This window comes from Primulina eburnea, chromosome 8 (genome assembly GCF_022965805.1).
Source record: "Primulina eburnea isolate SZY01 chromosome 8, ASM2296580v1, whole genome shotgun sequence".
NCBI classification, from domain to species: domain Eukaryota; kingdom Viridiplantae; phylum Streptophyta; class Magnoliopsida; order Lamiales; family Gesneriaceae; genus Primulina; species Primulina eburnea.
The window spans coordinates 7,113,126-7,139,061 of NC_133108.1; the positions used below are offsets into that span (position 1 = coordinate 7,113,126).

Genomic DNA, 25,936 nt, shown 5'->3' on the forward strand with positions numbered 1-25,936 from the left:
AATTTTTTAGTTCATTTTAAACACAAAAATTTAAAATATGACATGTGCACCTAATATGGAAAAATTTAGCATATAATGATGATTTACATATTTAATAAGCTCAATAACACTAGATGTATTTGTACTGACATTATCAAAAGAAATTGGAATTTTTTTTACTATATCATTCTAAAATAATAAATATAAGTTGATATATGTTGTGTCGTGTGTAATACGCTAAAACATCTATATGCAAACAATTTTTAATGTTCCAAGAATTATCAATCCAATGATGTGTAATACTCATATATGAACAAGTTTGTCAATGATCACTACAAATATCCGAACATAAAAAAAACTTTATTATTTAAACCAGCAGATTCTTTAATTAATTCTTCTTTTTTGTTCAACATCGAGTTTTAGTGTATTTCGTGAGATACGTTTGATAAAAAGAGTTACACTTGCTAAAAGCCAATTTTCAAAATATAATTTATTACAAAACTAAAATAAAGTTATTAATTCGCATAACATCTAGTTGTTTCTTCTCTAAATTTAGATTAGAAACATTTGAGTTTGAAAACGATCAATACCAACCCGACTATGATCACGATTCCAGACCAAACCCATTGACCACGGCCTGAGTCTGGTTTAGGTTTGTGTCCAACCCGGATCCCGGATCAAGGCCAGATATTCCAGCCTATACCAAAATAAGTTTGACTATTGCTATGTGTGTGTGTTATCATTCTCTTGTTGATCGTTTTATAATCTTTTAGAGAAAAACAGCTGATGATTAATTAATTTAAATTTTTCTTCAATATCTTAAAACTTTAAAATAATTATAAATTCAACCAATTTAATAATATGTAAATATAATTTAAAATTTGACTACTATTATAACTAATTATTATTATTTTAACCAGAATCGTCCACCATTATTTAATATTCAAATTTGTATTAATATTTCAATTATCATAATAAATATATTCGAAAATTGAAATTAGTGAAAATTTAATAATGAACAAACTATTTTAATTTTATTCACAACTTTTCAAATAAATTAATTTGACAAATTTTATTTATTTATTCAATCATTTTAAGAATATATTACTAATTAATATATAATGAAAATGTTTTAATAATCAAAATATAATTGACAAAAATAATCAAACAATTAAAAATCATATCAAACATCATATAACTTACCATAATATATTATTTTTCCCTACCTTTCATTTTACAATCACATTTATTATATATCATTTTACTTATCCTATCACACGAATCAAACGATACTAGAGAAAAAAAACAGATACGAGTGAAATTTTGTGCAACTCTTAAGATGCACGTGCCTAATCCTAAATAATGTTTCCATCTTTTGTTTGATCCTTCTGAAGGACCTCTATCTTCTATACTAACATTTGAACCCAAAGCCCCAATCGAATCTTCTACTCAGAAAATGCATTCTTGAAACTCATCGATGAATGGTTTCCGTGTAACCAAGAAATTAAACCCAAAAGTTCCACCTACCGACTTCTCCAGCCAGCTTAATGGCTCGTGTGAATTATGATACCGAGCCTAGCGTAGAAACAAAAACACAGACACGCAAGAATGAATCCTGCACTACCACATCTCCAGCTTAGTAATGTATCAAAACCAGGTACAAGAGGATGGTACATACCAGTAGTCAAGTGGAAGACGCTTCCAGAAATTCACGGCGACAGCCTCCAGTTACACATCACAAAACGAGCAGACTTGCAAAATTAACCCACGATCTTAATAGAAGATGAGACAAAAAGCCAATGGTAATGAACACAAATTATAAGATAACTTTATGTATTCAAGAGCTATAAAGCCAGATGCAATTCATGTACGAGCACATGATAGGAATTGGAAGTAAGACAAGATTTCCCTAGTTTACATCAAATAAGATAATGTTAGAAACTAGCGGAAAAAAAACATGGTGATTCAATGTGGTGGACTCTGTATTTTCAAAGACAATTAACTGGGGTAACGCCATGAGACCTGATCAGTCACTTTTGCATACTGAAAATCAGAGAAATTCAAGAAAAGAAGCTTGGCACAACTCTTCTAATTACACTGGATCAGGCAAAACCAAAAGGTCGATAATGGGCTTAAAATCAAGAGAATTTTGGTTTAGGCATCGGTGTAGTAGTTTGATTATTAGGACCGAGTTTTTGAATCCAACGGAGCAATCCCTTCTTATGGTCATGACATGCTGGGTTCTGTACCAGATTAAGGGTTCCATCACGAGCCAATGACATCTCAAACTCCTCTAGCACCTTCACTATCTGCCAAAATTCGGGCCTCTTGTCTGGATGCAACGACCAGCATTGTTCAATCAAAGCTTTCATGACCAGGGGGCAGTTGAAAGGTATAGAGGGCCTCAAATTCTGAAATGGCACTTTTGGTTATACATATGGATTTGAAAAAAAACACAAAACATATCAAAGAGAAACGGCTGTACCTTGTTCACCACAGCAAAAGCGGCTTGTATAGGTGTCATATCTTCATAAGGGATGGTTCCCGCCACAAGTTCCCATAAAATGAGTCCAAAGCTATATACATCAACCTTCTTTCCATAATGCTTTCTTTTAATCATTTCAGGAGCCATCCATCGATAAGTTCCTGGATCATCTGCCAAAAGATCACAGTGTGCATCATTACATGCAATACCAAAATCAGCAACTTTCATGTGGAAATCTTCACTAATCAGAACATTTTCAGGTTTAAGATCCCTGTGAATAACACCCTGTGAGTGAATAAATTCCATTCCTCGTGCAATATCCAAAGCCATCGAGATTAACTTTTGCAACTGAAGAGATTTATGCTCAAGCTTGTGCAAGTATGCTCTCAACGAGCCCTCCATCAAATACTCAGTGACAATACAAAAGACTAGAGGTTTTCGGCATGCCCCTACAAGCTACATTATCAATCAACAGCATTACTAAGACATCAGGATACCTTAGATTCAAAAACAATAAGAACAAAATCCAATCAATAGTATAACTGAAATCTCAATGAAAAAGACAAATGAAAATCAAATACAGAAGATCTGTTGAGCAAAAACAAATACCCTTATAACATTTTGATGGTGGAGACGAGACAAGAGGGTAACCTCTCTAACAAATTGCTTCTCCAACCGACCACCTAAATCTCCAGTTTCGTCATCATCTGGGACCCTAATAATTTTCACAGCAACAGGTTCGCCCATGTACATCCCATGGTAAAGCTGACTATGTGCCCCGTGTGCAAATCTTAGCCCTAAAAATAATTTCGAAAGATCAATCATCTGCTCATCAGCAGTATCTACAGAGGTGACCCTTCCCCCACCATGATCAAAATACTTTGTCCAACCCGACTCCTTGCGGCTTTTAGCCTTCTCGTGAAACTTCATTGATGTGAAGTGCCTAAGGGGGCTATGATTCCTTGACAACCTCGAAGGAGGAGACTTGATTTCATGGGAATCCTTACGGAACAACTTGCCAACGATTCCTTTCTCGTGCTCTTTCCGTTGTGGATGTGGGGTTGAGAATCTCCTCTGAAGAGACCTGGCTTCCTTAAAGGTGTCAGAAACCTTTGTTTCAGGGTGGGGGGATATAGCCCTCTGTGTATTTGCAGTAGGGTGTCGCTGAATTTGGACGACATTTGGTCCTGGTATCGGATTATTTACTCTACCTGACTCCGGTCTAGATTTGACACTTGATTTACTATTTGGCTGAACGGTGAAAGGAACAGACCCCAATCTTGAAGCATCAAAACGGTGACAAACAGTGTGAGAAAATTTTGTTCTCCTTATCCAAGACGTTGCCTCTTCATCCATTTATGGTGATTTAACTAATTTTACCAATATAAATAGTTGCTATTTGGTCCACCTTTTCTTCCTCCTGTAGAACAAAAACTATGCTACGAAATCTCCATACCGCTCACATATATCGAACTAAACTTTTCCAACACGTCAAAATGCAAAAAGGGAAGATCCCATTTCCACCTCCATCAGAGTTTAAGAACCCTGAAACCAATCAAGAGCACATAAAACCATGAAATATAGCTGCTACAACCAAAATAAAACGGCCCTTCAAATATCACACTTTCATATGGAAACAAAGTTTCAACTAGCAATAAAACTGCAGACAGATGAAACTAAAATCCGTCAAAATTACACGCAGGCCAGGAAAAATTAAAAACCTTCAAATATTTCATGCCGCATCAAAATCACACAAAAAGACTTCAAATATAAATACAACCCCCTTTAAGCTGCAAAATCAAATCCCACCTTCCACTAAAGCCTTGAAACTCCCCCACAAAGTCCCAACAGGATGAATCGATACTCTATCCTACAAAAAACCGATAATTCAAACATGGAATAAAAAACAATTATGTTATCAATTTTCTTGAAATTAAAGGAAAACCCACCATGAAACACCCCATGGACAACCAAACAATAACAATAATCGATTCGAAGAAAAAATTATCAGTCCCCTCCCATTCGATAACGTAAACCAACATCAATTCTTTAAACAAGCAATTTTAGGATTTTGGCTTACCCAGAGAGTAATCTCTCACGCTATCATTCAAAACCATGTTCTTTGCAAAAAACCCATCTCAGAAAGCTCCATTATTTCATCAAGAGAAAAACAAAATTCCACGTACAACTACCAGATACAACACACAAGTGCCACGAGGTGCAAGAACAGTACGTACAATTCCCAAGACACCCCAACAAAATGAAAACAAACATACGTAGTTTACACGGCGATGAGCTGAGTGATTCCTCGGCGGGCCCCGTTAAGGCGGTGACTGACGCTGAGACGTGGTCCAATCATCGTAAAGTAAGAAGGGGAAAAAGAGACAGAAAAAGGGTAGGTAAGGTTAGGGGAATATTAATAGTACACGATGAAGAATACAAAAGGGTCAATCTCAAAAGGAATGGCGAGTTGGTGAAGGACATAAATGAAGATAGAAAACTCAGACATTTCGTGGATTTGCTTTCTCGCTGAGAAAATATATATAAGTATTTACACGTAAAGATTGTACCTTTCGCACGGATACGAGTGATTTGCAGTTCGTTTGGAATTGGGAGTGTGGTATGTTCTCGTTGCTGCTTCTTTTGGGATATTTTTTAAAAGAGTTGGTTTGTTGTGAGATGGTCTCACGAATCTTCACTGTGAGATGGGTTAATCTTATCGATATTTACAATAAAAAATAATATTTTTTCATGGATGACCCAAATAAGATATTCGTCTCACCAAAATACGACCCGTGAGATCGTCTCACACAAATTTTTGTCTTTTTAAAATAATTGAGAATTACATTTACATTTATGTCTTTTCTATTTCATAAAAAATGTGGCCAACATAAAAATCTCTTGGTAAGTTTTGGTATGGCCAAACTATCTTTATTTTCTTTTTAAAATTAAAACGTGGATGTATAAATAGGAGAGATGAAGTATAACTTCTTTCCACATTATAAATCTACTAAATACACCTACTAAAGGATAATCATCTTCCATATTTCAAACTATCCAGCCATGCATTTGTTGGAAAGATGTTCCGATTAGCTGTATTCATAAATTTTACGATATTTAGAATTGATAGTTATGTGATCAGATTTTGTTGGTTTTGCATGTGTATAATCCTGATCAGTAAGACTATATGTTTATAGATTGAAGACATGACTTTATTCCGAATATATAAATATTGTTTGTGTTGATTTCAAATTTTTGGGATTTCCTACTTATGGGAAAATCATGTCAAAATTTATGCTGACCTAAAACGAATTTTTTTTTATTTCTTTCGCTTTTTACGTTAATTATTCCTAGTTTTTTTGTCATTACATGCTAATCAGAATGTGCACACCATAAAAACTTCTTGGTACGTTTTGGTATGATCGACTCTAAAAAACTACCTTCATTTTCTTTTTACAATCAAAACGTGGATGGAAAAATATGAGAGAAGAAGTATGATTAGGAGTGTTTATCGGTCGATTTAGTTTTCAGTATTTTTTAAGTTTTTTCGGTTTTAAAAATATATGATTTGATATTCGAACCATTTTCATTTGGTTGAGTTCGATTTTCTATCAAACGCTTCGATTAGTTCGGTTCGATTATTTCGGCTTTGACAATTATTTAAATTAACAATAAAAATATATTTTAAAACATAATATATTAAACTTATTAGATAATTTAATAGTAAAACGTTTAAATATACAATCTAAATAAATTAACTAAATAAAAATCAACTAAAAAGTATTCAAAATGATTCTTCATTAACTAAATATCATCTCAAAATATAAAATATAAAATATAAATATAATTAAAATCATTAATTGAATGAAACTTCGGTTTTTTTGATCGGTTCGACTGATATATATAATACGAAATTGAACCATATAAATTTTGGTTTACATTTATATTCGATTTTAATAATTCGATTTTCGGTTCGGTTTAGTGTTTGACTTTTTCTATTTGAATTTTCGTTTTTTTTTTGTTTTATCCGAAATTTGAATACCCTTAAATATAACTAACTACCTTCAACATCTTAAATCTACTAAATTCATCAACTAAGGCTATGTTTGGTAGCTATGATAAGAGAGTGATTATTTAATAATCATTTCCTTATCTCGCGTTTGGTTCGTTTTTCATTAATCTATAGGCCCTTGATTATGAATGAAAGCCCACACTATTAATGTTATTTGTGTGATTAAATATCACTTCTCAAAGGGTGTGATAATTAATAATTTTTGAATAGTGATCATGATAAGATTGTATATTGACCATAATACCCTTGAATTGTTTTCTTTAATATAATATGAAAATTAAAATTAGTGAAAATTTAATAATTAATATAATATTTAAATTTTTATTATATTTTTTTATAAATTAATTTCATATATTTTAATTATTTTAATCATTTTAAAGAAAATAAATTGTAATGCAAATCTATTTTAAATTAAATTTTTATAAATTTGTAATCTTGTTAATTAATTTTTTTATGAAAATAAATATTTTTTTAATTCTAATTTATTTTTTTAATGATTTAAATTAATATAATAAATGTAAATTATAATTATAAATATTTAATTATCTATCCAATTATTTTAAGAACATATATTTAATTAGTATTTGGGGCATTTTGATCATTACAATAAAATTTACAAAATTAATCCATCATTTTAAAATCATACCAAACATCATGTTATTTATCTCATCATACTATTAATCTATATATCTCATTTTTTAACCACTTTAATTATTAATCATTTACTTATCCTATCACACGTACTAAACGGAGCCTAAAGGATAATCATCTTCCACATTTCATAATATTTCTTTTTATAATATTTATGCATATTAATTTATCTCATATTAAATCTACTAAATTCATCAACTAAAGGATAATCATCTTCCACATTTCATAATATTTCTTTTTATAATATTTATGCATATTAATTTATCTCATTGACTAATAAATTCTTTTAAGTATAACATATTTCATTGGTATTTATATTATTTAGTCACATGCACCCCGTGTGCGATAGTAGCAACTTTATCATAATACTTTGTGTATATTCCACATGTCTTGTATATATAGGTTTATCTGTGTTTTCATACATATTGAGAAATTTATCTGAAACAAAATCTATTTTACAAAGAAAATTTTCATTTTACCTTTATTTAATGAATGTTTTAATATGATGTAAACTATCATTGGAAATAGTACTTATTTATTTAATGAATAGTGATAAATTGGTACATACAAAAAAAGAAAATAATAGCAAATATAGACATTTGACTATATATGTTTAGGATGAATGAGAGAAAAAATGTAGCATTTATATTTGAGACAAAGAGAATACTGATTTGAATATAATAGTGAGAAATAATAAGTTTAATGATTCAAAATTTATTTTTGTTTTGTTTTTGATATATACTAGTTAGAGTTCTATAGAAATTAATGTGTTTTTTCATCATCTTTTGAAGCAATGTAAGAATACCATTATTATAATGATGGCCATGGGTTTGTTATTTGGTCAATTTATCTTTGGTTTGAGCTTAAATTTACAAGAATAAATGTTTATGGTGACATTCATAAATGTCATCATATTCAATATTTAATGACATTTAAGTTTTAATGACACCTCCAACAAATGTCATCTATTCCAATGTCGCTTTAAACTTACTGACATTTTTTAATCTCATTATAAGATGTTAATGACAAGTTCATACGTGTTACTAATTATTCATATAATGACAATTTTAAATGTCAGGAAAACTCATGTTTAAATACATTTATACATGCCTAGTTATTATAGTAATAATGACAAATTTATATGTCAGTTAAAATCATTTATAATGACAACTAAAAGTGTCTTGTATGTGATTTATAGTGACAATAACAAATGTGAGAATATTTGGGTTGAATAAATATAAGAGGAGGGAAAAATAGATAAAATAAATTAGAGAATAAAAAAACATATTAGATTAGTTATCCTGACATTTTTAATTGATGTCATTTTTTATATGGAATGAGACAATTATTTTCCCTCTTCCAATATTTATCTAACCCAAATATTCTCACACTTATTTATAGTGACAATTTTTAGTTTTTAATTAATTTTTACGATGTGGGAAAAATAATTGTTTCCCTCCATATAAAAGATGACATCAATTAAAATGTCATGATTAGGGCTGCAAACGAACCGAACATGTTCGCGAGTTTTTCGAGCCGGCTCGATAAATATTCGATTCGTATTCGAACTTATCGAATTTGAGCCGAACTCGAACACGTTCGAACTTTTTTTCGAGCCGAACTCGAGCCCAAATTATTTTGTTCGATAGCTCGCGAATAGTTCGCGAGCCTTAATATTTTATTAATATAATATAATTATATATATATATATATATATATATATTTCGAATATTTCGAGCATTTCGAGCTTTCAAACCTTTATATCCGAGCAATAATTCGAATAGTTCACGAATATATTCGAATATTTCGAGCCGAACTCGAACTCGAACTTCATTTCGAGCCGAGCTCGAGCCCAAATATTTGAAATTATCGAAATTCGAATCGAGCTCGAACTCGAATATATCTATTTCGAGCCGAATTCGAGCCTGACTTTTTTACTATTATTCGGCTCGATTCGGTTCGTTTGCACCCCTAGTCATGATAACTAATCTAATATGTTTTTTATTTTACACATTATAATCAATTTTTTACAAGTGTCATTATTAAGTATTTGTAACAACATTTAATTAAAAGTGTCTACAAAAAAAGTGTCACAATAGCCATTTATTGTTGTAGCGGCTGTTTAGTACAAAAGTGGGATGCATTCAGGCCAATGAACTGGTGGAACTTTTATGAGCTATTCTGATGCAATCTCATACCGTGGGATCAAAGATCTGCATCCAAATTAAACACTGTGGTGCCTCACTTTGTTGCCAGATATAGCAACAGGTTCCAGTAAGTGGCCATAACTGGAGGTGTGTGTGTTGCTCTGAGAAAAATATTCTTCCTTTTCTTGATCATAATAGTTCCCGAATAACATAACTGTTGGATAATATGAGTGTTTTTAGTTTAGTTTGTTATTTTCATATTTGAAATTTAGTTTTAACTTATCAACTAGATTAGATTAATTTGTTGTAACAACTTTCTGTTCCTTCTTTTATGTATTCTTATCCTTGTAGTGCATCTATATAGTGTACGTATGAGATGTAATAAATGAATTCAATTCTGCTCTCTTCATTTCTCTCATGGTATCAGAGCAGGTTTGTTATATCACATATAATTCCACATCTTTTCTCCTTGTTTCTTCAATATGGCTGGCAAAGAAACATCTCCAAACTCTTCAACCCTTATCAAAACCGATCTTTACGCTATTCATCATTCTGATAGCCCTTCAACAGTGCTTGTTACTCCTTTATTGACCGGAGACAATTATGGTTCATGGAGTCGTGCGGTAACAATGGCACTCCGTGCTAAAAACAAGTTTGGCTTTGTTGATGGATCTCTTCAAAGGCCACAAGAAAAGGATGATTTTTCCAACTGGGAACGGTGTAACGACTTAGTTGGGAGTTGGATTCTTAACTCCGTTTCACCGGAAATACGTCCAAGTATCTTGTATGCTGAAACTGCAGCTCAGATCTGGACGGATCTTAAGGATCGTTTTTCTCAATCAAATGCCCCTAAGATCTATCAATTGAAACAATCAATCTCCACTCTCAAACAAGATGGTATATCTGTTTCTCTCTATTTCACACAACTCAAATCTCTGTGGGATGAACTCAGCTCCATTATTTCTATTACTCCATGTATTTGCGGCAATGCTAAAAGTATTCTTGATCAACAAAATCAAGATCGTGCCATGGAGTTCCTTCAAGGCCTGCATGATCGTTTTTCAGCTATTCGCAGCCAGATTCTTCTAATGGAGCCTTTTCCTTCAATTCAACGCATTTATAATTTGGTCCGTCAAGAAGAAAAACAACAAGAGATTAATATCCGAACTACTCCTAATGTTGATTCAGCAGCACTTCAAGCGTATAAGCCGCCTTCTCGTTTTTCGGGAAAACGCCAACGCCCTTTCTGTGAGCATTGCAACAAGCATGGTCATACTCTTGCCACATGCTATCAGATTCATGGCTTTCCCGATACGCAAGTCAAGAAATCAGCAACCTCATCCGGCTTTGCAGATATGCAGATGAAGAAAACAGAGCCGCCTTCCGCTACTTTTTCTAGCCAATTAACGTCTGAACAATACAATAAACTCCTTGCACTTCTCGCCAAGGACGAATCTGGAGGTTCATCGGTCCACTTGGCAGGTACAGCTCTTACTTGTTTACCCTCTTGTTGGATTATTGATTCGGGTGCCTCTAATCATATATGTACATCTCTTTCTTTTTTTTCTTCATATCGTAAAGTCAATAACGTTTTATCGGTTCAATTACCTGATGGTTCTCAAGCGCCTGTGACAAACATAGGCACTGTTACTTGTTCGTCATCACTAACTCTCACGAATGTTTTTCACATTCCATCATTTAAATTCAACTTACTCTCTATCTCACAATTAACCAAGTCCACAAATTGTGATGCAATTTTTTCCTCTTCTTCATGTATATTTCAGGACCGAGCAACGAAGAAGATGATTGGTCGGGGTAGTACTCGTAATGGCCTCTTCTATTTAGATGCAAACTTAAATTTAAATTCTGCATTTTCTTTCAAGCAATGTAATAAATTTGACCTATGGCATTCTCGCCTGGGTCATCCATCTAGGTCTCGTTTTGATTTTATTGTTAAGAATTCTCTAAATATTTTTTCTAATAAAAAATTTATTTGTGACGTTTGCCCGCGTGCTAAACAGTCACGACTCCCTTTCCCTCGAAGTACGTCTTGTTCTTCTCATTGTTTTGAATTAATTCATGTTGACATTTGGGGACCTCTTTCTATACCTTCTCATAATGGATCTCGTTTTTTTCTTACTATCGTTGATGACTATTCACGATGCACTTGGATTTACTTATTAAAACATAAATCGGAAACATTTAATATGTTGATTCATTTTTTTAATCAAATTAATCGTCAATTCAATAAGAAACTTTCTCGCATCAATTCTGGCAATGGGGGAATTTTCCTCCCTCAACTTCAAACTATTCGCTCAGACAATGGTTCTGAATTTCTTTCCGTCCAAATGCGTACTTGGTTTCATGATAATGGTATTATTCACCAACGTAGTTGTGTTGGAACCCCCCAACAAAATGGCATTGTCGAACGTAAGCATCGACATTTACTTGATGTCGCCCGCGCCTTATGATTTCAAGCAAACTTGCCTATTTCTTTTTGGGGTGACTGTATTCTCACAGCTGCTTTCATCATTAACAAACTTCCAACTCCAGTCCTTCACTATAAATCACCTCATCAAGTCTTACTTGGGAATGTTCCATCATACTCATTTCTTCGTGTTTTTGGATGTTTATGTTTTGCAAAAAATATGAATATTCGCCATAAATTTGATGAGCGGGCCAGGCCTGGAATTTTTGTTGGATATCCATATGGTCAAACTGGGTATCGTATATATGATTTCCAGACTCGTCAAATATACGTTTCTCGCGATGTCGTATTCCACGAATCAACTTTCCCGTATCATGATCTCCCTTCTCCTTCATCAAAAAATTCAATCTCCATCACCCCAATCGATGATAATGAATTTTTTGATTATAACATACAGTCGATTAATACATCTCCTAATATTTCTTCTAGCAATCCACTTCAACATAATGTAGTTGATCACCCCAATGATTCTTCAGTGGACATTCCAACATCTTCTCCGGTTGATAACTCTACCAATTCCCTTCCTCCAGATTCTTCTCCTATAACCAATAATCATCATCATAGAATCCGACGTCCACCCACCCATTTGAAAGATTACATTTGCAATCATATTTCTCTTTCGACCGATTTTCCGCTTGCAAATTATTTTTCCTTAACTCATATGAATCATTCTCATCGTGTATTTCTCACTAATCTTATTACAAACAATGAACCAAAATCTTTTTCTGAAGCCATGAAATCTGTCGAATGGCGTGATGCCATGGCCAAGGAAATTCAAGCTCTTGAATCCAACAATACTTGGTCTTTATGTTCACTTCCGAATAATAAATCACCTATTGGTTGTAAATGGGTTTACAAAATAAAATATCGGTCAGATGGTTCTGTTGAAAGATATAAAGCTCGTCTAGTTGCCAAAGGCTACACTCAAGTAGAAGGTATCGATTATCACGATACTTTCGCACCAGTAGCCAAACTAGTCACTGTTCGTCTTCTCCTTTCCATTGCTGCAATAAAAAGTTGGTCTTTACACCAACTTGATGTCAACAATGCATTCCTACAAGGTGATCTTAATGAAGAGGTCTATATGAAACTTCCTCCAGGATTCTCTCATAAGGGTGAGACTCGCATTTGCAAATTAAACAAATCTATATATGGTCTTAAACAAGCTTCTCGTCAATGGTTTTCTAAATTCTCAGGCACACTTATTGAACACGGTTTTAATCAATCTATTTCAGATTATAGTCTTTTTACATATATACGTGATCAGATTTCTATTTTCATTCTCGTATATGTCGATGACATTATTATCACTGGAAACAATGATAATGCAATTTCTGATATCAAGAATTTTCTTGCTCAATCTTTCTCCATTAAAGACCTAGGTAATCTTAAGTATTTTTTAGGTATTGAAGTGTCCCGTTCTAAACAAGGGATTTTTTTATGCCAACGAAAATATACTCTTGATATCTTATCTGATTATGGAATGACCGGATCTCGGCCATCTGATTTTCCTATGGAACAACACCTTCGTTTGAGATCAAATGATGGCACTCTTCTTTCTGATCCAACAGTTTATCGTCGACTTGTGGGGAGACTTCTATACCTCACTGTAACTCGACCCGATATTCAATTTGCCGTAAATGTACTTAGTCAATTCATGCAATGCCTTAACTCTAGTCATCTCGATGCTGCATATCGAATTCTTCGTTATCTAAAAGGAACTGTGAGTAAGGGTTTATTTCTTCCTGCTTCTAGTTCTCTTACTTTGGTAGGATACGCTGATTCTGATTGGGCTGGTTGTCCAACTACTCGTCGATCCACCACTGGTTATTTCACCATGCTTGGTTCTTGCCCCATTTCTTGGAAAACCAAGAAACAATCCACAGTATCTCGTTCCTCTGCAGAAGCTGAATATCGTTCTCTAGCTGCACTCACTTCTGAATTACAATGGTTAACATATATTTTTTCAGATCTGGGCATCCATCATGCAACACCAATTTCTGTTCACTGTGATAGTCAAGCTGCAATTCACATTGCCGAGAACCCCGTATTTCACGAGCGCACAAAACATATTGAGATTGATTGTCATTTTGTACGGGAAAAAATTCAGGCGGGTCTTATTGCTCCTATCTACCTACGTTCTAGTGATCAATTAGCAGACATCTTTACCAAACCTCTCGGTGGTGATGCGCTTCGCCGGCTACTTCCCAAGTTGGGCGTTCTCGACATTTCAATCCCGACTCCAACTTGAGGGGGGGTGTTGGATAATATGAGTGTTTTTAGTTTAGTTTGTTATTTTCATATTTGAAATTTAGTTTTAACTTATCAACTAGATTAGATTAATTTGTTGTAACAACTTTCTGTTCCTTCTTTTATGTATTCTTATCCTTGTAGTGCATCTATATAGTGTACGTATGAGATGGAATAAATGAATTCAATTCTGCTCTCTTCATTTCTCTCAATAACAAGTGGCACCGTCTACGGGAATCGGGAATCTTCGATCAAGAAAGGTTTGATCATGCGGTTCAAAATTGAAAAGAGTAGGAACTGTCCTCAACTCTAACGGAAAAGGAAAGAGCATAAATGGTGGAAAAAACTCAAAGTTGAATAATACTATGCCTTGGTGATAAAGCCCTACTAGAAATATCCAAGGAAACCACGGCTGCTGGCATGTGGCTTAAATTGGAAAATATCTGCATGACAAAGTCACTTGCTATTTGAAGCAAAGATCATATTCTTTCAAGATTATTGATGAAAAGAACATTATAGATCAAGTGGATGAATTTACTAAGATCCTGGATGATCTCGAGGACATAGAAATCAAATTGAAGGATGAAGATAAAGAACTGATCTTGCTCAGTGCACTCCCAAGATCTTTCGAGAATTTCAGAGATGCACTTCTCTAAGGAAGAGAACAAACCATGTCAATTGAAGAAGTCCAGTCGACAATTCAATCAAAGGAACTTGAAAAAAAAACTTCAATCCAGTGGTGATTCTCTTGGTGATCAAAGTGTGTTAACTCGTGGAAGAAGTCCAAAAAGGATGCAAAAAGGGAACAAGACTAGACAAAGATCCAAGAGTCATTCAAGGTTCAAATTCTTTCATTGCCACAAGGAAGACCACTATAAGAGGGACTGCCCCGAAAATAATAAGTTGACACCATTCAAAGTCAAGGACAGTGGAGAAGTGGATACGATATCCGATGGTTATGAGTCGGCTGATGTATTGGCAGTAACAGATCAAGATTCAAGTACTGAATGGGTATTAGATTTTTGGGTTGCTCATTCCATATTTTTCCCACCAAGTCTTGGTTCGAAGTGCTAGAGGAGTTTGATGAGGGACTTGTTGTTCTTGGAAACAATAAATCTTGCAAAGTAAAGGGAAGAGGATCTATCAGAATATTGGTGCCCACTGGTGGGGAAAAACTAATCCATAATGTGATGTATGTTCCCGAACTTAAAAGGAACTTAATCTCCCTTGGTACTCTTGACACTGATGGGTACTCATCCAAGTCAGATAATGGATTGTTAAGTGTGTCTAAAGGGTCTTTAGTGGTCATGAAAGCAATAAAAAGGAATGAATTATGTGTGTTGCAAGGGAAGACTGTTGTTGATGTGTCTGCCACTGTGCAGACCCCTCTGAATTCATCAAGATTGTGGCACTTGATGCTGGGTCATGTGAGTGAGAGAGGTCAGGTTGAATTGGCTAAACAAAATCTGTTATGTGGTCATAAAATTCAGAAGTTATATCTATGTGAACAATGTATATTGGGAAGGGCCAAAAGAGATAAGTTCACTCAAGCTAAACACACCACAACTAGGCTATTTGAGTATGTGCACTCCGATTTACGGGGACCAGCTAGAACCCTTACTCATGGAGGAGGAAAATATTTCATGTCTATCATAGATGGTACTCAAGGTGTGTCTAGGTATATATACTTAAAATCGAGGATGAGGCCATAACCAAGTTCAGGAATTGGATTCAGCATACTGGGAATAAGTTGGACTTGAAGCTGCCAAAACAAGTTCAGGAATCTGATTATAAAGGCTGGTGAAACCAGAGATGGCACACAATTCTTTTGATCTCAGAGCCATCAAGTGAGAAAATAATCAGAGAGAGTTCAAGGTGATCGAAGAAAGAGAAGATAGAGGCTGATACAGGAAGACTTTATTTGTAATTCCTGCATAAGAGATCAAAGCTTGTACTTGTGGATGTAGGCTAACCATTAGCCGAACCACGTGATCTAACTCACGTGTACGCTTTTACTTCATGGGCGTAGAATACTGGCATGAATTAACGTAGGAATCCAACCCAACAATGTGATTGGATATCAGTACATTACACACAGTTAAAAGTGCAGCCCAGCCACATGTGATCCAAAATACGTGTCTTAATTATTAAAAAAAACATGTCTTAATAAAAATTTATTGTATTAAAAACACGTATATACATAATTTGGAGTATTTTGAAGTAAAACTTTTATTTTTATAAAAATTTAAATTATAATTAGTCTCTTTTTTTTTATATGAGAAAAACCATAATCACATAACAGATCAACCTGTTCCAAAAAATTAGTAAAGCTTTAAAGGAAGAAAAACCAAATGAGAATCACTCGATCCAATTACTAGACATATTTTGATAATTTGGTAATCTACATTTTTTTACATAGATATGATATGATGTCAAATGTCACCCTAATTTTTTTTTCCTTTTCATTATGACATGAGACCTCGCAGCCGCTACTATTCGGTGTGCATTAGACAAACTCTCGGTCTAACTGATAGTTTTCAAACTACGTTAGTAAGATATAAACTATATTAGACAAGTTACAGATAACAAGCTTGCTCGAGAAGGTCACATGTTATATTAACACTTGATAATGAACGTAATTAATCACTAGCTAATTTTATCATGCTTTTGTTGTCTTCCTTAATCTTACCCACTCCATTTTCAAATAAATCCAAATTGGAGTTACTTAACATTTAAATTATTTATTATCACCTAAGTAAGGCTTGTTCTAACTAATAATCTATTGTCCGATATATTTTTTTTATAACGAAAACTTAATGACAACAATAATTAAATGACTAATAATATTTGCCTATGGCTGTGGGTCGGTTTATTTCATCATACCCATGTGGGTCTTGTCTCCATGATAAGATGGATGACCAAGATTTGCCCATGCATATATATGACCCATTTTTTTTTTGAAATTGTATGTATGACAAGATCTTACCCGTTGAAATGAAGTGAGGGTAATGCCCAATTAAGTAGGATCTCATCTACCCTGTGGGTCAGTTTCATCCATAATTTCACATACAATAATCCAAGTATAGAGGTTTTGGTCCATAGGAGACAATGGATAACGTAGAAGGATAAGGAAGCCAAAACAGCATAATGATCACGTATATATTAATCATAATAAATATTTCGGCCGCCTATAACCTTAATTCTTTGAATTAAAAAAAATATTGGCAAGTGAATCAGGACAAGTTTTGTATGACAGACTCAAACCGAGAAGACGGATGTGCCATAAAATTAGTTAATGATCGTAACATTAAGTCTATGTATTTTTTTTTATTGAGGAAGTGTTTACAAAAGATTATTATGTTTTTAAATAAGTTATTAAGATTTACATGTAATCGAATTGTAGAATCAGGTTTTCAAAGTAACTATGAAAACTAAGGTCGAAACCACTTACAAATAAGGTAAATGAGCTACATTTTCAATTCAAAACTTGCTTATTGTGATTTACTTGATCAACGTGATTTACACGATATTATACTGGTCATATAAATTTAGGCAAAAACTTGTGTGAGACGGTCTCATGGGTCGTATTTGTGAGACGAGTCTTTTATTTGGGTCATCCATGAAAAAGTATTACTTTTTATGCTAAAAATATTACTTTTAATTATGAATATGGGTAGGGTCGGGGGCGGAGGTAGCTGTTCTTGTACCCAGGCTAAAGCCCGGGCGGTCCAAATTTTTTTAAAAAATTTATATGTAAATTTTTGTATAATTTTGCATAAATTTGATATTAGCCCGTGTAGATCAATCTAAAATATTAAAATATGTTAGAGTTTAAAATTCTAGCCCGGATAGCGCCAGATTCCTGGCTCTGCCACTGGGTGGGGTTGACCCGTCTCACGGATTAAGATCCGTGAGACGGTCTCAAATGCTTAATCCGTGAAGCGGTCTCAAATGAGACTCACTCATAAATATAACCAGAGCTAACAAAATAACGGTTTTTTTTTTAAAAAAAAGGCAAGATAATTAGTGAATGAATTAGTAGTCACGACTAGTGCATATATAAAATTAAATTGTGGAAATTAGATGCTTTTATGATTTGGAATTATCATTAGCATATTCAAACAACGTAATCATTTCGTAGCACACGTTTTGAATATGGGTTAGAGTTTATCCACTTGGCTTTTTAATGCCATATCGTACGAGGAGACCTTGAATTTCCGAACTGTAAAACAGATAAATACCAACCAATATTAGTTTATAATATACATATATGATTTTCACAAGTTGATTGCGTAATTAGTATTAAATAATCAACTATTCACTTATCTTTAAGTAATTATAATAATTAAGTCATCTTCACATTCATTATTTTAATAATGAATGTGATGAGTGGATAATTACTAGACCTCGTACATGATTTTCTCAAACCTTCGATTTTCAAGAATTATGAATCTACCTAGAATTGGTTCTATCGAATGGAAAAAAAATATGAAAAAAATAAAATAAAATCTTTTTTTTAATATAAAGATCGAATTATCGTGTTTGCTGTTTTATTTTTTGGAAAAATGGAAGAAGTAGAAACAAGAAAGGCAAAAACTTGTGTGAGACGGTCTCACGGGTCGTATCTGTGAGACGGATTTCTTATTTGGGTCACCCATATAAAAGTATTACTTTTTATGCTAAGAGTATTACTTTTTATTGTGAATATGGGTAGGGTTGACCCGTCTCACGGATTAAGATCCGTGAGACGGTCTCACATAAGACTCACTCAACAAGAAAAGGGTCTTTTCGACGACTTGTCATACATTTTATATTATAAATATGTTTTTTGTGAGACGATATCACGAATTTTTATCTGTGAAACATATCAATTCTACCGATATTTACAATAAAAATTAATACTCTTAGCATAAAAAATAATATTTTTTATAGATAATTCAAATAAAATATATGTATCATAAAATATAATTCATAAGATTTTCTCACTCAAATTTTTGCGTTTTATTATATATTATTCACCCATCTTCATCCTATCTCGATTGGCTCATTTGTGAATGATTGCCCGGCTACAAAGACCAAAATGTCCCCAAAATAATTTGTGGAAATTTCCCAAAACAACAAAAACTCGACCAGTTTCTTGGCGCCGCGTAATACAGTCTACCGAAGCAAGCTGACCCCACATCATCCCATTCGGCAAATCCATTAAAAAAAATCTGGGGTTCAACTGCTATTTTGTTCCATTTTATATAAAAATTTGAATCAAATCATATTTTATCATTTTTATAAAAAAAATTAAAAAAATTGATCTATGTCTATTAAATTAATAGAATTTATCACATGATTTTTTATATTAATATAGTCGGGCTTGTTTTGGTATGTTTATTCAAAGTTTTAACTAAGCCAACTTTTACCGTGGAAAAAGAATAAGTCTTTTGTGAGATGGTTTCACGAATTTTTATATATGAGATGAGTCAACTCTACCGATATTCACAATAAAAATTAATATTTTTAGCATAAAATCAAATATTGATACAAACCCATTATTTCAGGCAAGATTGAAATAAAATAGACCGACTCATGGAATATACTGATGCATGTATATCTATCTAGTAGCAAAGATGATGCTGTCGACAAAGATTTTTGCTTTACCCCATTTTAAATTCGATACAATTTTTAAATTGAGTTATTCGATTAATATTAAATTAATATAAAATTTGTCAAAATTAACATATACATTTTGTTATAAAAAAATTGAGCCACCCGAGTTACGGATAAGGGAGTCATTAAAAATTAATATAATGTTTTTATATTTTTTTATTGTAAAACAAATAGAATTTTAGTGTTGGGGTTTTGGATATTCGTCCGAGCATATCCAAAGGTTTTCTAGGTCGATGCAATTATTGTCCCCGAGTGACGTGGATCTTGGCTGTCTGGTTCACCAATTTAGACCATTCGATTGACATCATCCAATCATCATTCGCCACGTAGTTACTCAGATTTACACCTCAAACGTTTGTTTGTCCACGTAAGTTTGTTGGGTCCCACACTGTCCACTCTCTGTTCCATATTTATTATTTAAACCCATTTGCTTTCCTCATCGAGAGGCCAGAATTTGCCGAGTCCCCCAAAAAATCTAGTACCATAGACTTCACTTGCCGGAGTAATGACCAGAATCCCCATAAACCACCGGATTCTGACGTGTCACACCGGTGAAATGAATATTTCCGGCGACCAGGTCGCCATTAGTTTCCCCGATACAGTTTTCGAGTTTTTGTGCGAAGATTACGAGGGATTGTCTCCGGCGGGGAGCATAGTCGATGATGCTGAAGAAGAAGAAGAAGAAGAAGAAGAAGAAGAAGAGAAAGAGAACCAAAATGGGAATGTTGAAGATAGTGATGACTTCTGGGAAACTCAACATCAACTGCTGCAAGTAAGTCCTTGATTATATCATGTTTAAATTAATGGTGAGTGATCTCAAAAATTAATTCCTTGTCTTCGACGAATTTTTCGAAGGATGTGGTTTGGAGAACAAGTTCTTTAGAAACAAGGATCAGAAATATCACCAAAGAAGCATTGAAAGAAGCGCAACTGTCGGGGAACGTTTGCGTTTGCGGCAGAACATTGGAGTTTGGTTGCCGGAAATGTCTGATGGAGGAGGTCCGCCGCCGCCTCCAAGGTGCTGGTTTCAATTGTGCCATTTGCAAGTCTAAGTGGAGAAGCACGCCTGATTTACCCTCAGGTTTAATATTTATATTTCTATGGAAAGATCATGTTTTTATTATCTTTTCTCTATGTTCTACTCCATCGTTCAACGAAGTCCCCTGTTTGGAGATAAATTTCCGGAAGTTTCCATTTGCTACTCTTCTTATTAATTAATGGCCTATGATATTTTGAGCTGCAATTGGCAAAATCTTCTTTGTTTTAATTCAACTCATCCCAATTTGCATGAATACAAATTGACAAAAATTTCACGTGCAGCGTTGATATTTTACACTTAGAATAATACAAGGGTCCTTTTCGCACCTTCCTTCTACTTTCTTGAACAGATCAGGAAAACTAAATTTAAAATATTGATCAAGTGAATCTGTATGGATCTATCTGTACCACCAGTAAAACTCAGAGAACATTCGATCATTTTCATGTCACAAACTGAATATTTAACAGTTCAAAAAAGAAAGCCATGTCACAGGTGGATGGAGTTTATAAGTTGTTTCTTGATTAAAAATAGCCAAAACTTTGATACTTTTTGCAGGGGAACACACATTCTTGGACGTGGTGGACACATCGAATTCAAAGAAAGAAGTGCGAGTGATAATCGAGCTAAACTTTCGGGCTGAGTTCGAGATGGCCCGAGCAAACGACGAGTACAACAAGCTCATCAAAAGTCTCCCCGAAATATACGTGGGAAAAATAGAAAGGCTGCTGGGGTTGTTAAAGATTCTGTGCGCCGGCGCCAAGAAGTGCATGAAGGAGAAAAAAATCCACTTGGGCCCGTGGAGAAAGCATCGTTACATGCAAGCCAAGTGGCTAAGAACTTGCGAAAGGTTGACGTCTGCTTCACCCTTATCGGTGGGGGATTCGGGCCGTGTAGTCCGTCCCAGGGTATCATCCATGCTCACTGCGGACATGATGGGAGCTTTTTCGAATTTCCATAGACCCGCCGCCGTCCAAGTGGTGTGAATTTTGAAAGTTTTATGTCTTATTTCCACTCTCGATCTTCTGTTCAACGTGGTCTTAGTTTCATCCTATTGTAAGAATTCGTAGCATCATGTGGAATGTGATATGTATACTCCGATCCGCAAGTTTTGGTCTAGAGCTTAGGAAAAACCGTGACAGATCCTTTGGTTTCCCTATCTGTTATGTTTTTTCAGTTTTGTAATGCCAATATTTGGGGTAATAATAATAAATCGACTGGCTACTTGCGTTGATTAGCCTCAAACCACTTCTAATTTTTATTTTTAGTATATCGACAGGGAAAATGGTTTTGATAAATAGACTTCTAGACCTATATATTATCTTATATTATCGAAATGACCGACTTTAGTAATTTCTTATAAAAATGTTCACGTCTTATTTTTGTTTTTTGAAAAGGACATGTCTAATATTCATCGTTAAAAAAAATTCCCAGGCCCGATGGGAAAAACAAAACAAGCAAAATGGACAGCAAAAATGGGCCAAGTGTGCAAGTGTTACACTTACTGGTCTCTGAGGTTGAACGTATGGATATTTGTTTGATGAAAAATGAGGCTCCACCTGGAAAAACAAAACAAATACTTAAATTGCGGTGAGCGTGGATCGAACACGCGACCTTCAGATCTTCAGTCTGACGCTCTCCCAACTGAGCTATCCCCGCTGCTGATTAACATGTTTTCATATAATACTTTATTATAAACACAAGCATTATACACCACCACCCATGGTACATGTGAAAATTATACATAAAACGATCTTCAAATCAACTTAACTTACTAAAAAAATATTACTTTTCATAGTAGATATGAAGAGGTCGGTTCGACTTGTCTCATTAATATAGACCATTGAAACGATATCACTACATCATTAATAATTATAAATGAAATTTTTTATAAGTAAATTAAAGTAAGAAAACCCATTAAGTAAACCGATTATTTTGTTAATCATTATACTCACAAACCACCCAACGTGACTAAATTGATAAAGGCCTTTAGCATAGCCAAGATATTGTGTTTTAACTGCATGCATCTTAAAACACTGACTATTTCGACTGGAACAGCATGTTGAGGAACTTGTGGATCAACATTTTAGAAAACGGTCCATAAATATTTTATCGACTTGTTGGGCGTTTATGCAAGGAGCTACTGTGAGGTATCCTTTTGCCAGCAGCGGTAACAAGAATGCTGAACAAGAAACTCAGAAAGAAAGCTCAATGTGTTTCAAGATCATGCTTGGAAAACTCTTGCCTATGCTCATGGCACATTTTCTGAAAAGGGTTTTGATTAATATAATACTAAATTATATGTGAAATTAATTAAAGTATAGATAAATTTATTATAAAATTATAAATGATTTTATTTAACTGAAAAATTAAGATATTATTAAAGTGAAAATGAGACCATAAATACTTAGTCGAAGAGTTCATGTACAATATTTGAAATAAAATATTTTATTGATGACGTGGAGTCAAACACTTTGAATTTTTTATTTTTATTTTAATAATGCCCCTGAAAAATTCAGTCACTAACATCTGTGAACTCCTCTCCGCTCATTCACAAAGAGAAGAGAATTAAGGCGTAATTCAACATCAAAATGCTACGGAATAGTGACAAGATCAAAGCTTTTGTTCAAGCTTTTGTTATCAACTCCCGATGTTACTACACGAAGAACAAGCAAAAGAAAATCTCATCTCTCTATGAGAAAATCAGTCCGTTGGGAAACCCTAGCGTTGATGTAACTCGGGAGCTGGACACATGGGTTGGAATGGGCAATAAAATCCGATTTGCGGAGCTCCAACGCATTATTCTTGACCTCCGTAAGCGAAGAAGATTCAATCATGCTCTCCAGGTACGTAAAATTCGCGAGCAAAGATTTGTAATTGCGTCTATTGGGTTCGCGAATATCATGGTTTTCGTTAAATTTTTCTCAGTGAACTGCTGTGTTAAATATGCAATATTTGGTGTTTTAAGTTGTACTAGGTTGAGGCTCAACTTTGTAGAATGTGTGCGGTATTTTGATATGCTGATTTGGTTTGACCGAGGGGCATTATTATTCCTGTGTTGTAAAATACTACATTTGCGGTAGTTTTAATCGGCCCATCGGAGGGAAAGCTGGGAGGAATAAGGTAACATTTGAAGATCACTAGGTTTCCTAATATCGTGCCTCATAACGTTACAGGTTTCAGAATGGACAAAAAATTCAGGAATGTATACGCTGACCCCTGTTCAACATGCGGTGCAGTTGGATCTGATTGGTAAGGTTCATGGTTTTCTTGCGGCAGAAAACTACTTCAATGGTTTGAATGAGCAAGATAGAACTGAGAAGGCTTATGGTGCTCTTCTACATTGTTATGTTCGGGGGCATCAAACTGAGAAAGTATTTGCACATCTGCAGGCAATGAAAGAGAAGGGTATTGCTTTGGCTTCCGTTGCTTACAATGACATCATGTCCCTTTACTCTAACATTGGTGAGATTGACAAGGTCCCTAATGTCTTAGACCTGATGAAAAAGAATGGGGTCCAACCTAATAATTTGAGTTACCGGATATGCATTAATTCATATGGAGTGAGATCTGATATAGATGGAGTGGAAAAAATTCTGAGTGAAATGGAAAGTCAATCCCACATTGTCATGGATTGGAATACATACGCTGTTGTTGCAAATTTTTATGCTAAGGCAGGCCTCAAAGATAAAGCAAATTTTATCCTGAGAAAAGCAGAGGGAAGGCTAGAGAATAAAGATGGTCTTGGTTATAATCATCTCATCTCTTTACATGCTGGACTGGGAAACAGAGATGATGTTTTCAGATTATGGGATCTTGAGAAGAATGCTTGCAAGAGGTGCCTTAACAAGGATTACATAAATATAATGGACTCCTTGGTTAGGCTGGAAGAGCTTGAAGAAGCAGAGAAAGTTTTGAAGGAGTGGGAGTCATCTGGAAACTGCTATGATTTTCGGGTGCCAAATGTTGTCATCGCTGGACACATAGAGAAGGGTTTGTGCGAAAAGGCTGGAGCTTTACTTGAATACTTGATGGAAACGGGGAAGACATCAACATCTAATATCTGGGCTAGATTGGCAGCAGGTTACATGGAGAAGGATGAGATGGAAAAGGCTTTGAGTGCCATGAAAGTAGCTACCTCTTTATGTGATGTAAGAGAAGGGAATACGATTCAAGATACAGTGATTGGCAGAATATTGAGTTTATTTGGTGAGAAAGGGAGTTCCGATGCCACAGAAGATGTTGTGGATTTGTTGAGATCTGTTATGTCATTGAACAGACAGATGTATCACACCTTGCTAAAATCAAATATTTCTGGTGGTAAAGAAGTGAATAGACTCCTGGACATCATGAAAACGGATGGTTTTGAAGAAGATGAAGAGACTAAGAGGATTCTTGCCATGTGGAAGAATGGAATGTAGGAAATGGATTCTTTTGTAACAGCTGCATGACTTTACTTGTGAGAAGTGATAATATTAATTTAAGAGAACAATTGGTATCCAAGAAACTACAGCTTGCAAGAAAGATGACAGATGTCACAGAATCACACTTGTCTTTGAGGAACCACTTGAATCAAATGGCTCCATTTTCTATGCCAGTATTGCATTTGGGCCATTTGAAACTACAGACAACATAATAGTTAGTAAAACATTAGTTTATTCTCTGCCAAAATGTATTAACCTTTAATGGGAATAAAAGATCGTGAAAAGACATTGGTTGACATGCTCCACAACTTTCTTTTGTGATTATGAGGGGAAATAGACAATTTAGTGTTTTAAGTTTTCTATTTTCAATTTGTCAAATTTGTGTTTCAGTGTTGTAATTTTGATTTTTGTTGGTTTCAGTTCTGTTTCACCGGAGTGATGACCTGACGTCGGACGCATAATTAATTTGAGTATTTTTCTGTTTCCCGTCATAGTTTTCCAATGCCATGTGAGCGCCATAGCGAAATAGTCGTCATGTTTTTTTTTTTTTGTCTTTTAACTTATCATTTTCATTTGGATAACTAAATTGACTATTTTCTCGTGGACTAATCTCTACATAATCTTTATACATTTTGGTCCGAACACCAAAAGGCCAACGTCACTGGTCTGTGAAACAAAAAGGTAGATGATTAGCTATGTTTGTTAAAATCGACCAAACCATAAATTTCAGTTTATTTGGTTCAGTC

General features: G+C 34.3%; 3 protein-coding genes and 1 non-coding gene across 9 annotated transcripts; 2 read left to right on the forward strand and 2 right to left on the reverse strand.

Annotated features, from left to right (window-relative positions):
- Window positions 1-1,785: 1,785 nt before the first annotated feature.
- Window positions 1,786-4,986, reverse strand: LOC140838775 (serine/threonine/tyrosine-protein kinase HT1-like). Of its 6 annotated transcripts, none has more exons than XM_073205315.1 (5): window positions 4,741-4,986; window positions 4,274-4,329; window positions 3,074-4,009; window positions 2,465-2,920; window positions 1,786-2,390 (listed from the first exon to the last, which is right to left on the reverse strand). In XM_073205315.1, the coding sequence occupies exons 3-5, from the start codon at window positions 3,818-3,820 to the stop codon at window positions 2,118-2,120; spliced, it is 1,476 nt and encodes a 491-aa protein (XP_073061416.1). In that variant the 5' UTR covers window positions 3,821-4,009; window positions 4,274-4,329; window positions 4,741-4,986; the 3' UTR covers window positions 1,786-2,117. The 6 variants fall into 6 exon arrangements, with proteins under 6 accessions (XP_073061416.1, XP_073061415.1, XP_073061418.1 ...); XM_073205314.1 differs by having other exon boundaries at window positions 4,274-4,334; window positions 4,741-4,985; XM_073205317.1 differs by lacking the exon at window positions 4,741-4,986 and adding an exon at window positions 4,545-4,731.
- Window positions 4,987-20,163: 15,177 nt separating this feature from the next.
- Window positions 20,164-21,998, forward strand: LOC140838776 (uncharacterized). Its single transcript, XM_073205319.1, has 3 exons — window positions 20,164-20,502; window positions 20,586-20,811; window positions 21,325-21,998. The coding sequence occupies exons 1-3, from the start codon at window positions 20,236-20,238 to the stop codon at window positions 21,750-21,752; spliced, it is 921 nt and encodes a 306-aa protein (XP_073061420.1). The 5' UTR covers window positions 20,164-20,235; the 3' UTR covers window positions 21,753-21,998.
- A 354-nt stretch (window positions 21,999-22,352) lies between these two features.
- TRNAF-GAA (transfer RNA phenylalanine (anticodon GAA)) lies at window positions 22,353-22,425 on the reverse strand. Its single transcript has one exon. It is a non-coding gene; the product is annotated as a tRNA-Phe (tRNA).
- An 856-nt stretch (window positions 22,426-23,281) lies between these two features.
- On the forward strand, window positions 23,282-25,656 carry LOC140838777 (pentatricopeptide repeat-containing protein At4g21705, mitochondrial-like). The gene is made up of 2 exons (XM_073205321.1): window positions 23,282-23,612; window positions 23,943-25,656. The coding sequence occupies exons 1-2, from the start codon at window positions 23,358-23,360 to the stop codon at window positions 25,185-25,187; spliced, it is 1,500 nt and encodes a 499-aa protein (XP_073061422.1). The 5' UTR covers window positions 23,282-23,357; the 3' UTR covers window positions 25,188-25,656.
- The last annotated feature ends 280 nt before the right edge of the window (window positions 25,657-25,936 follow it).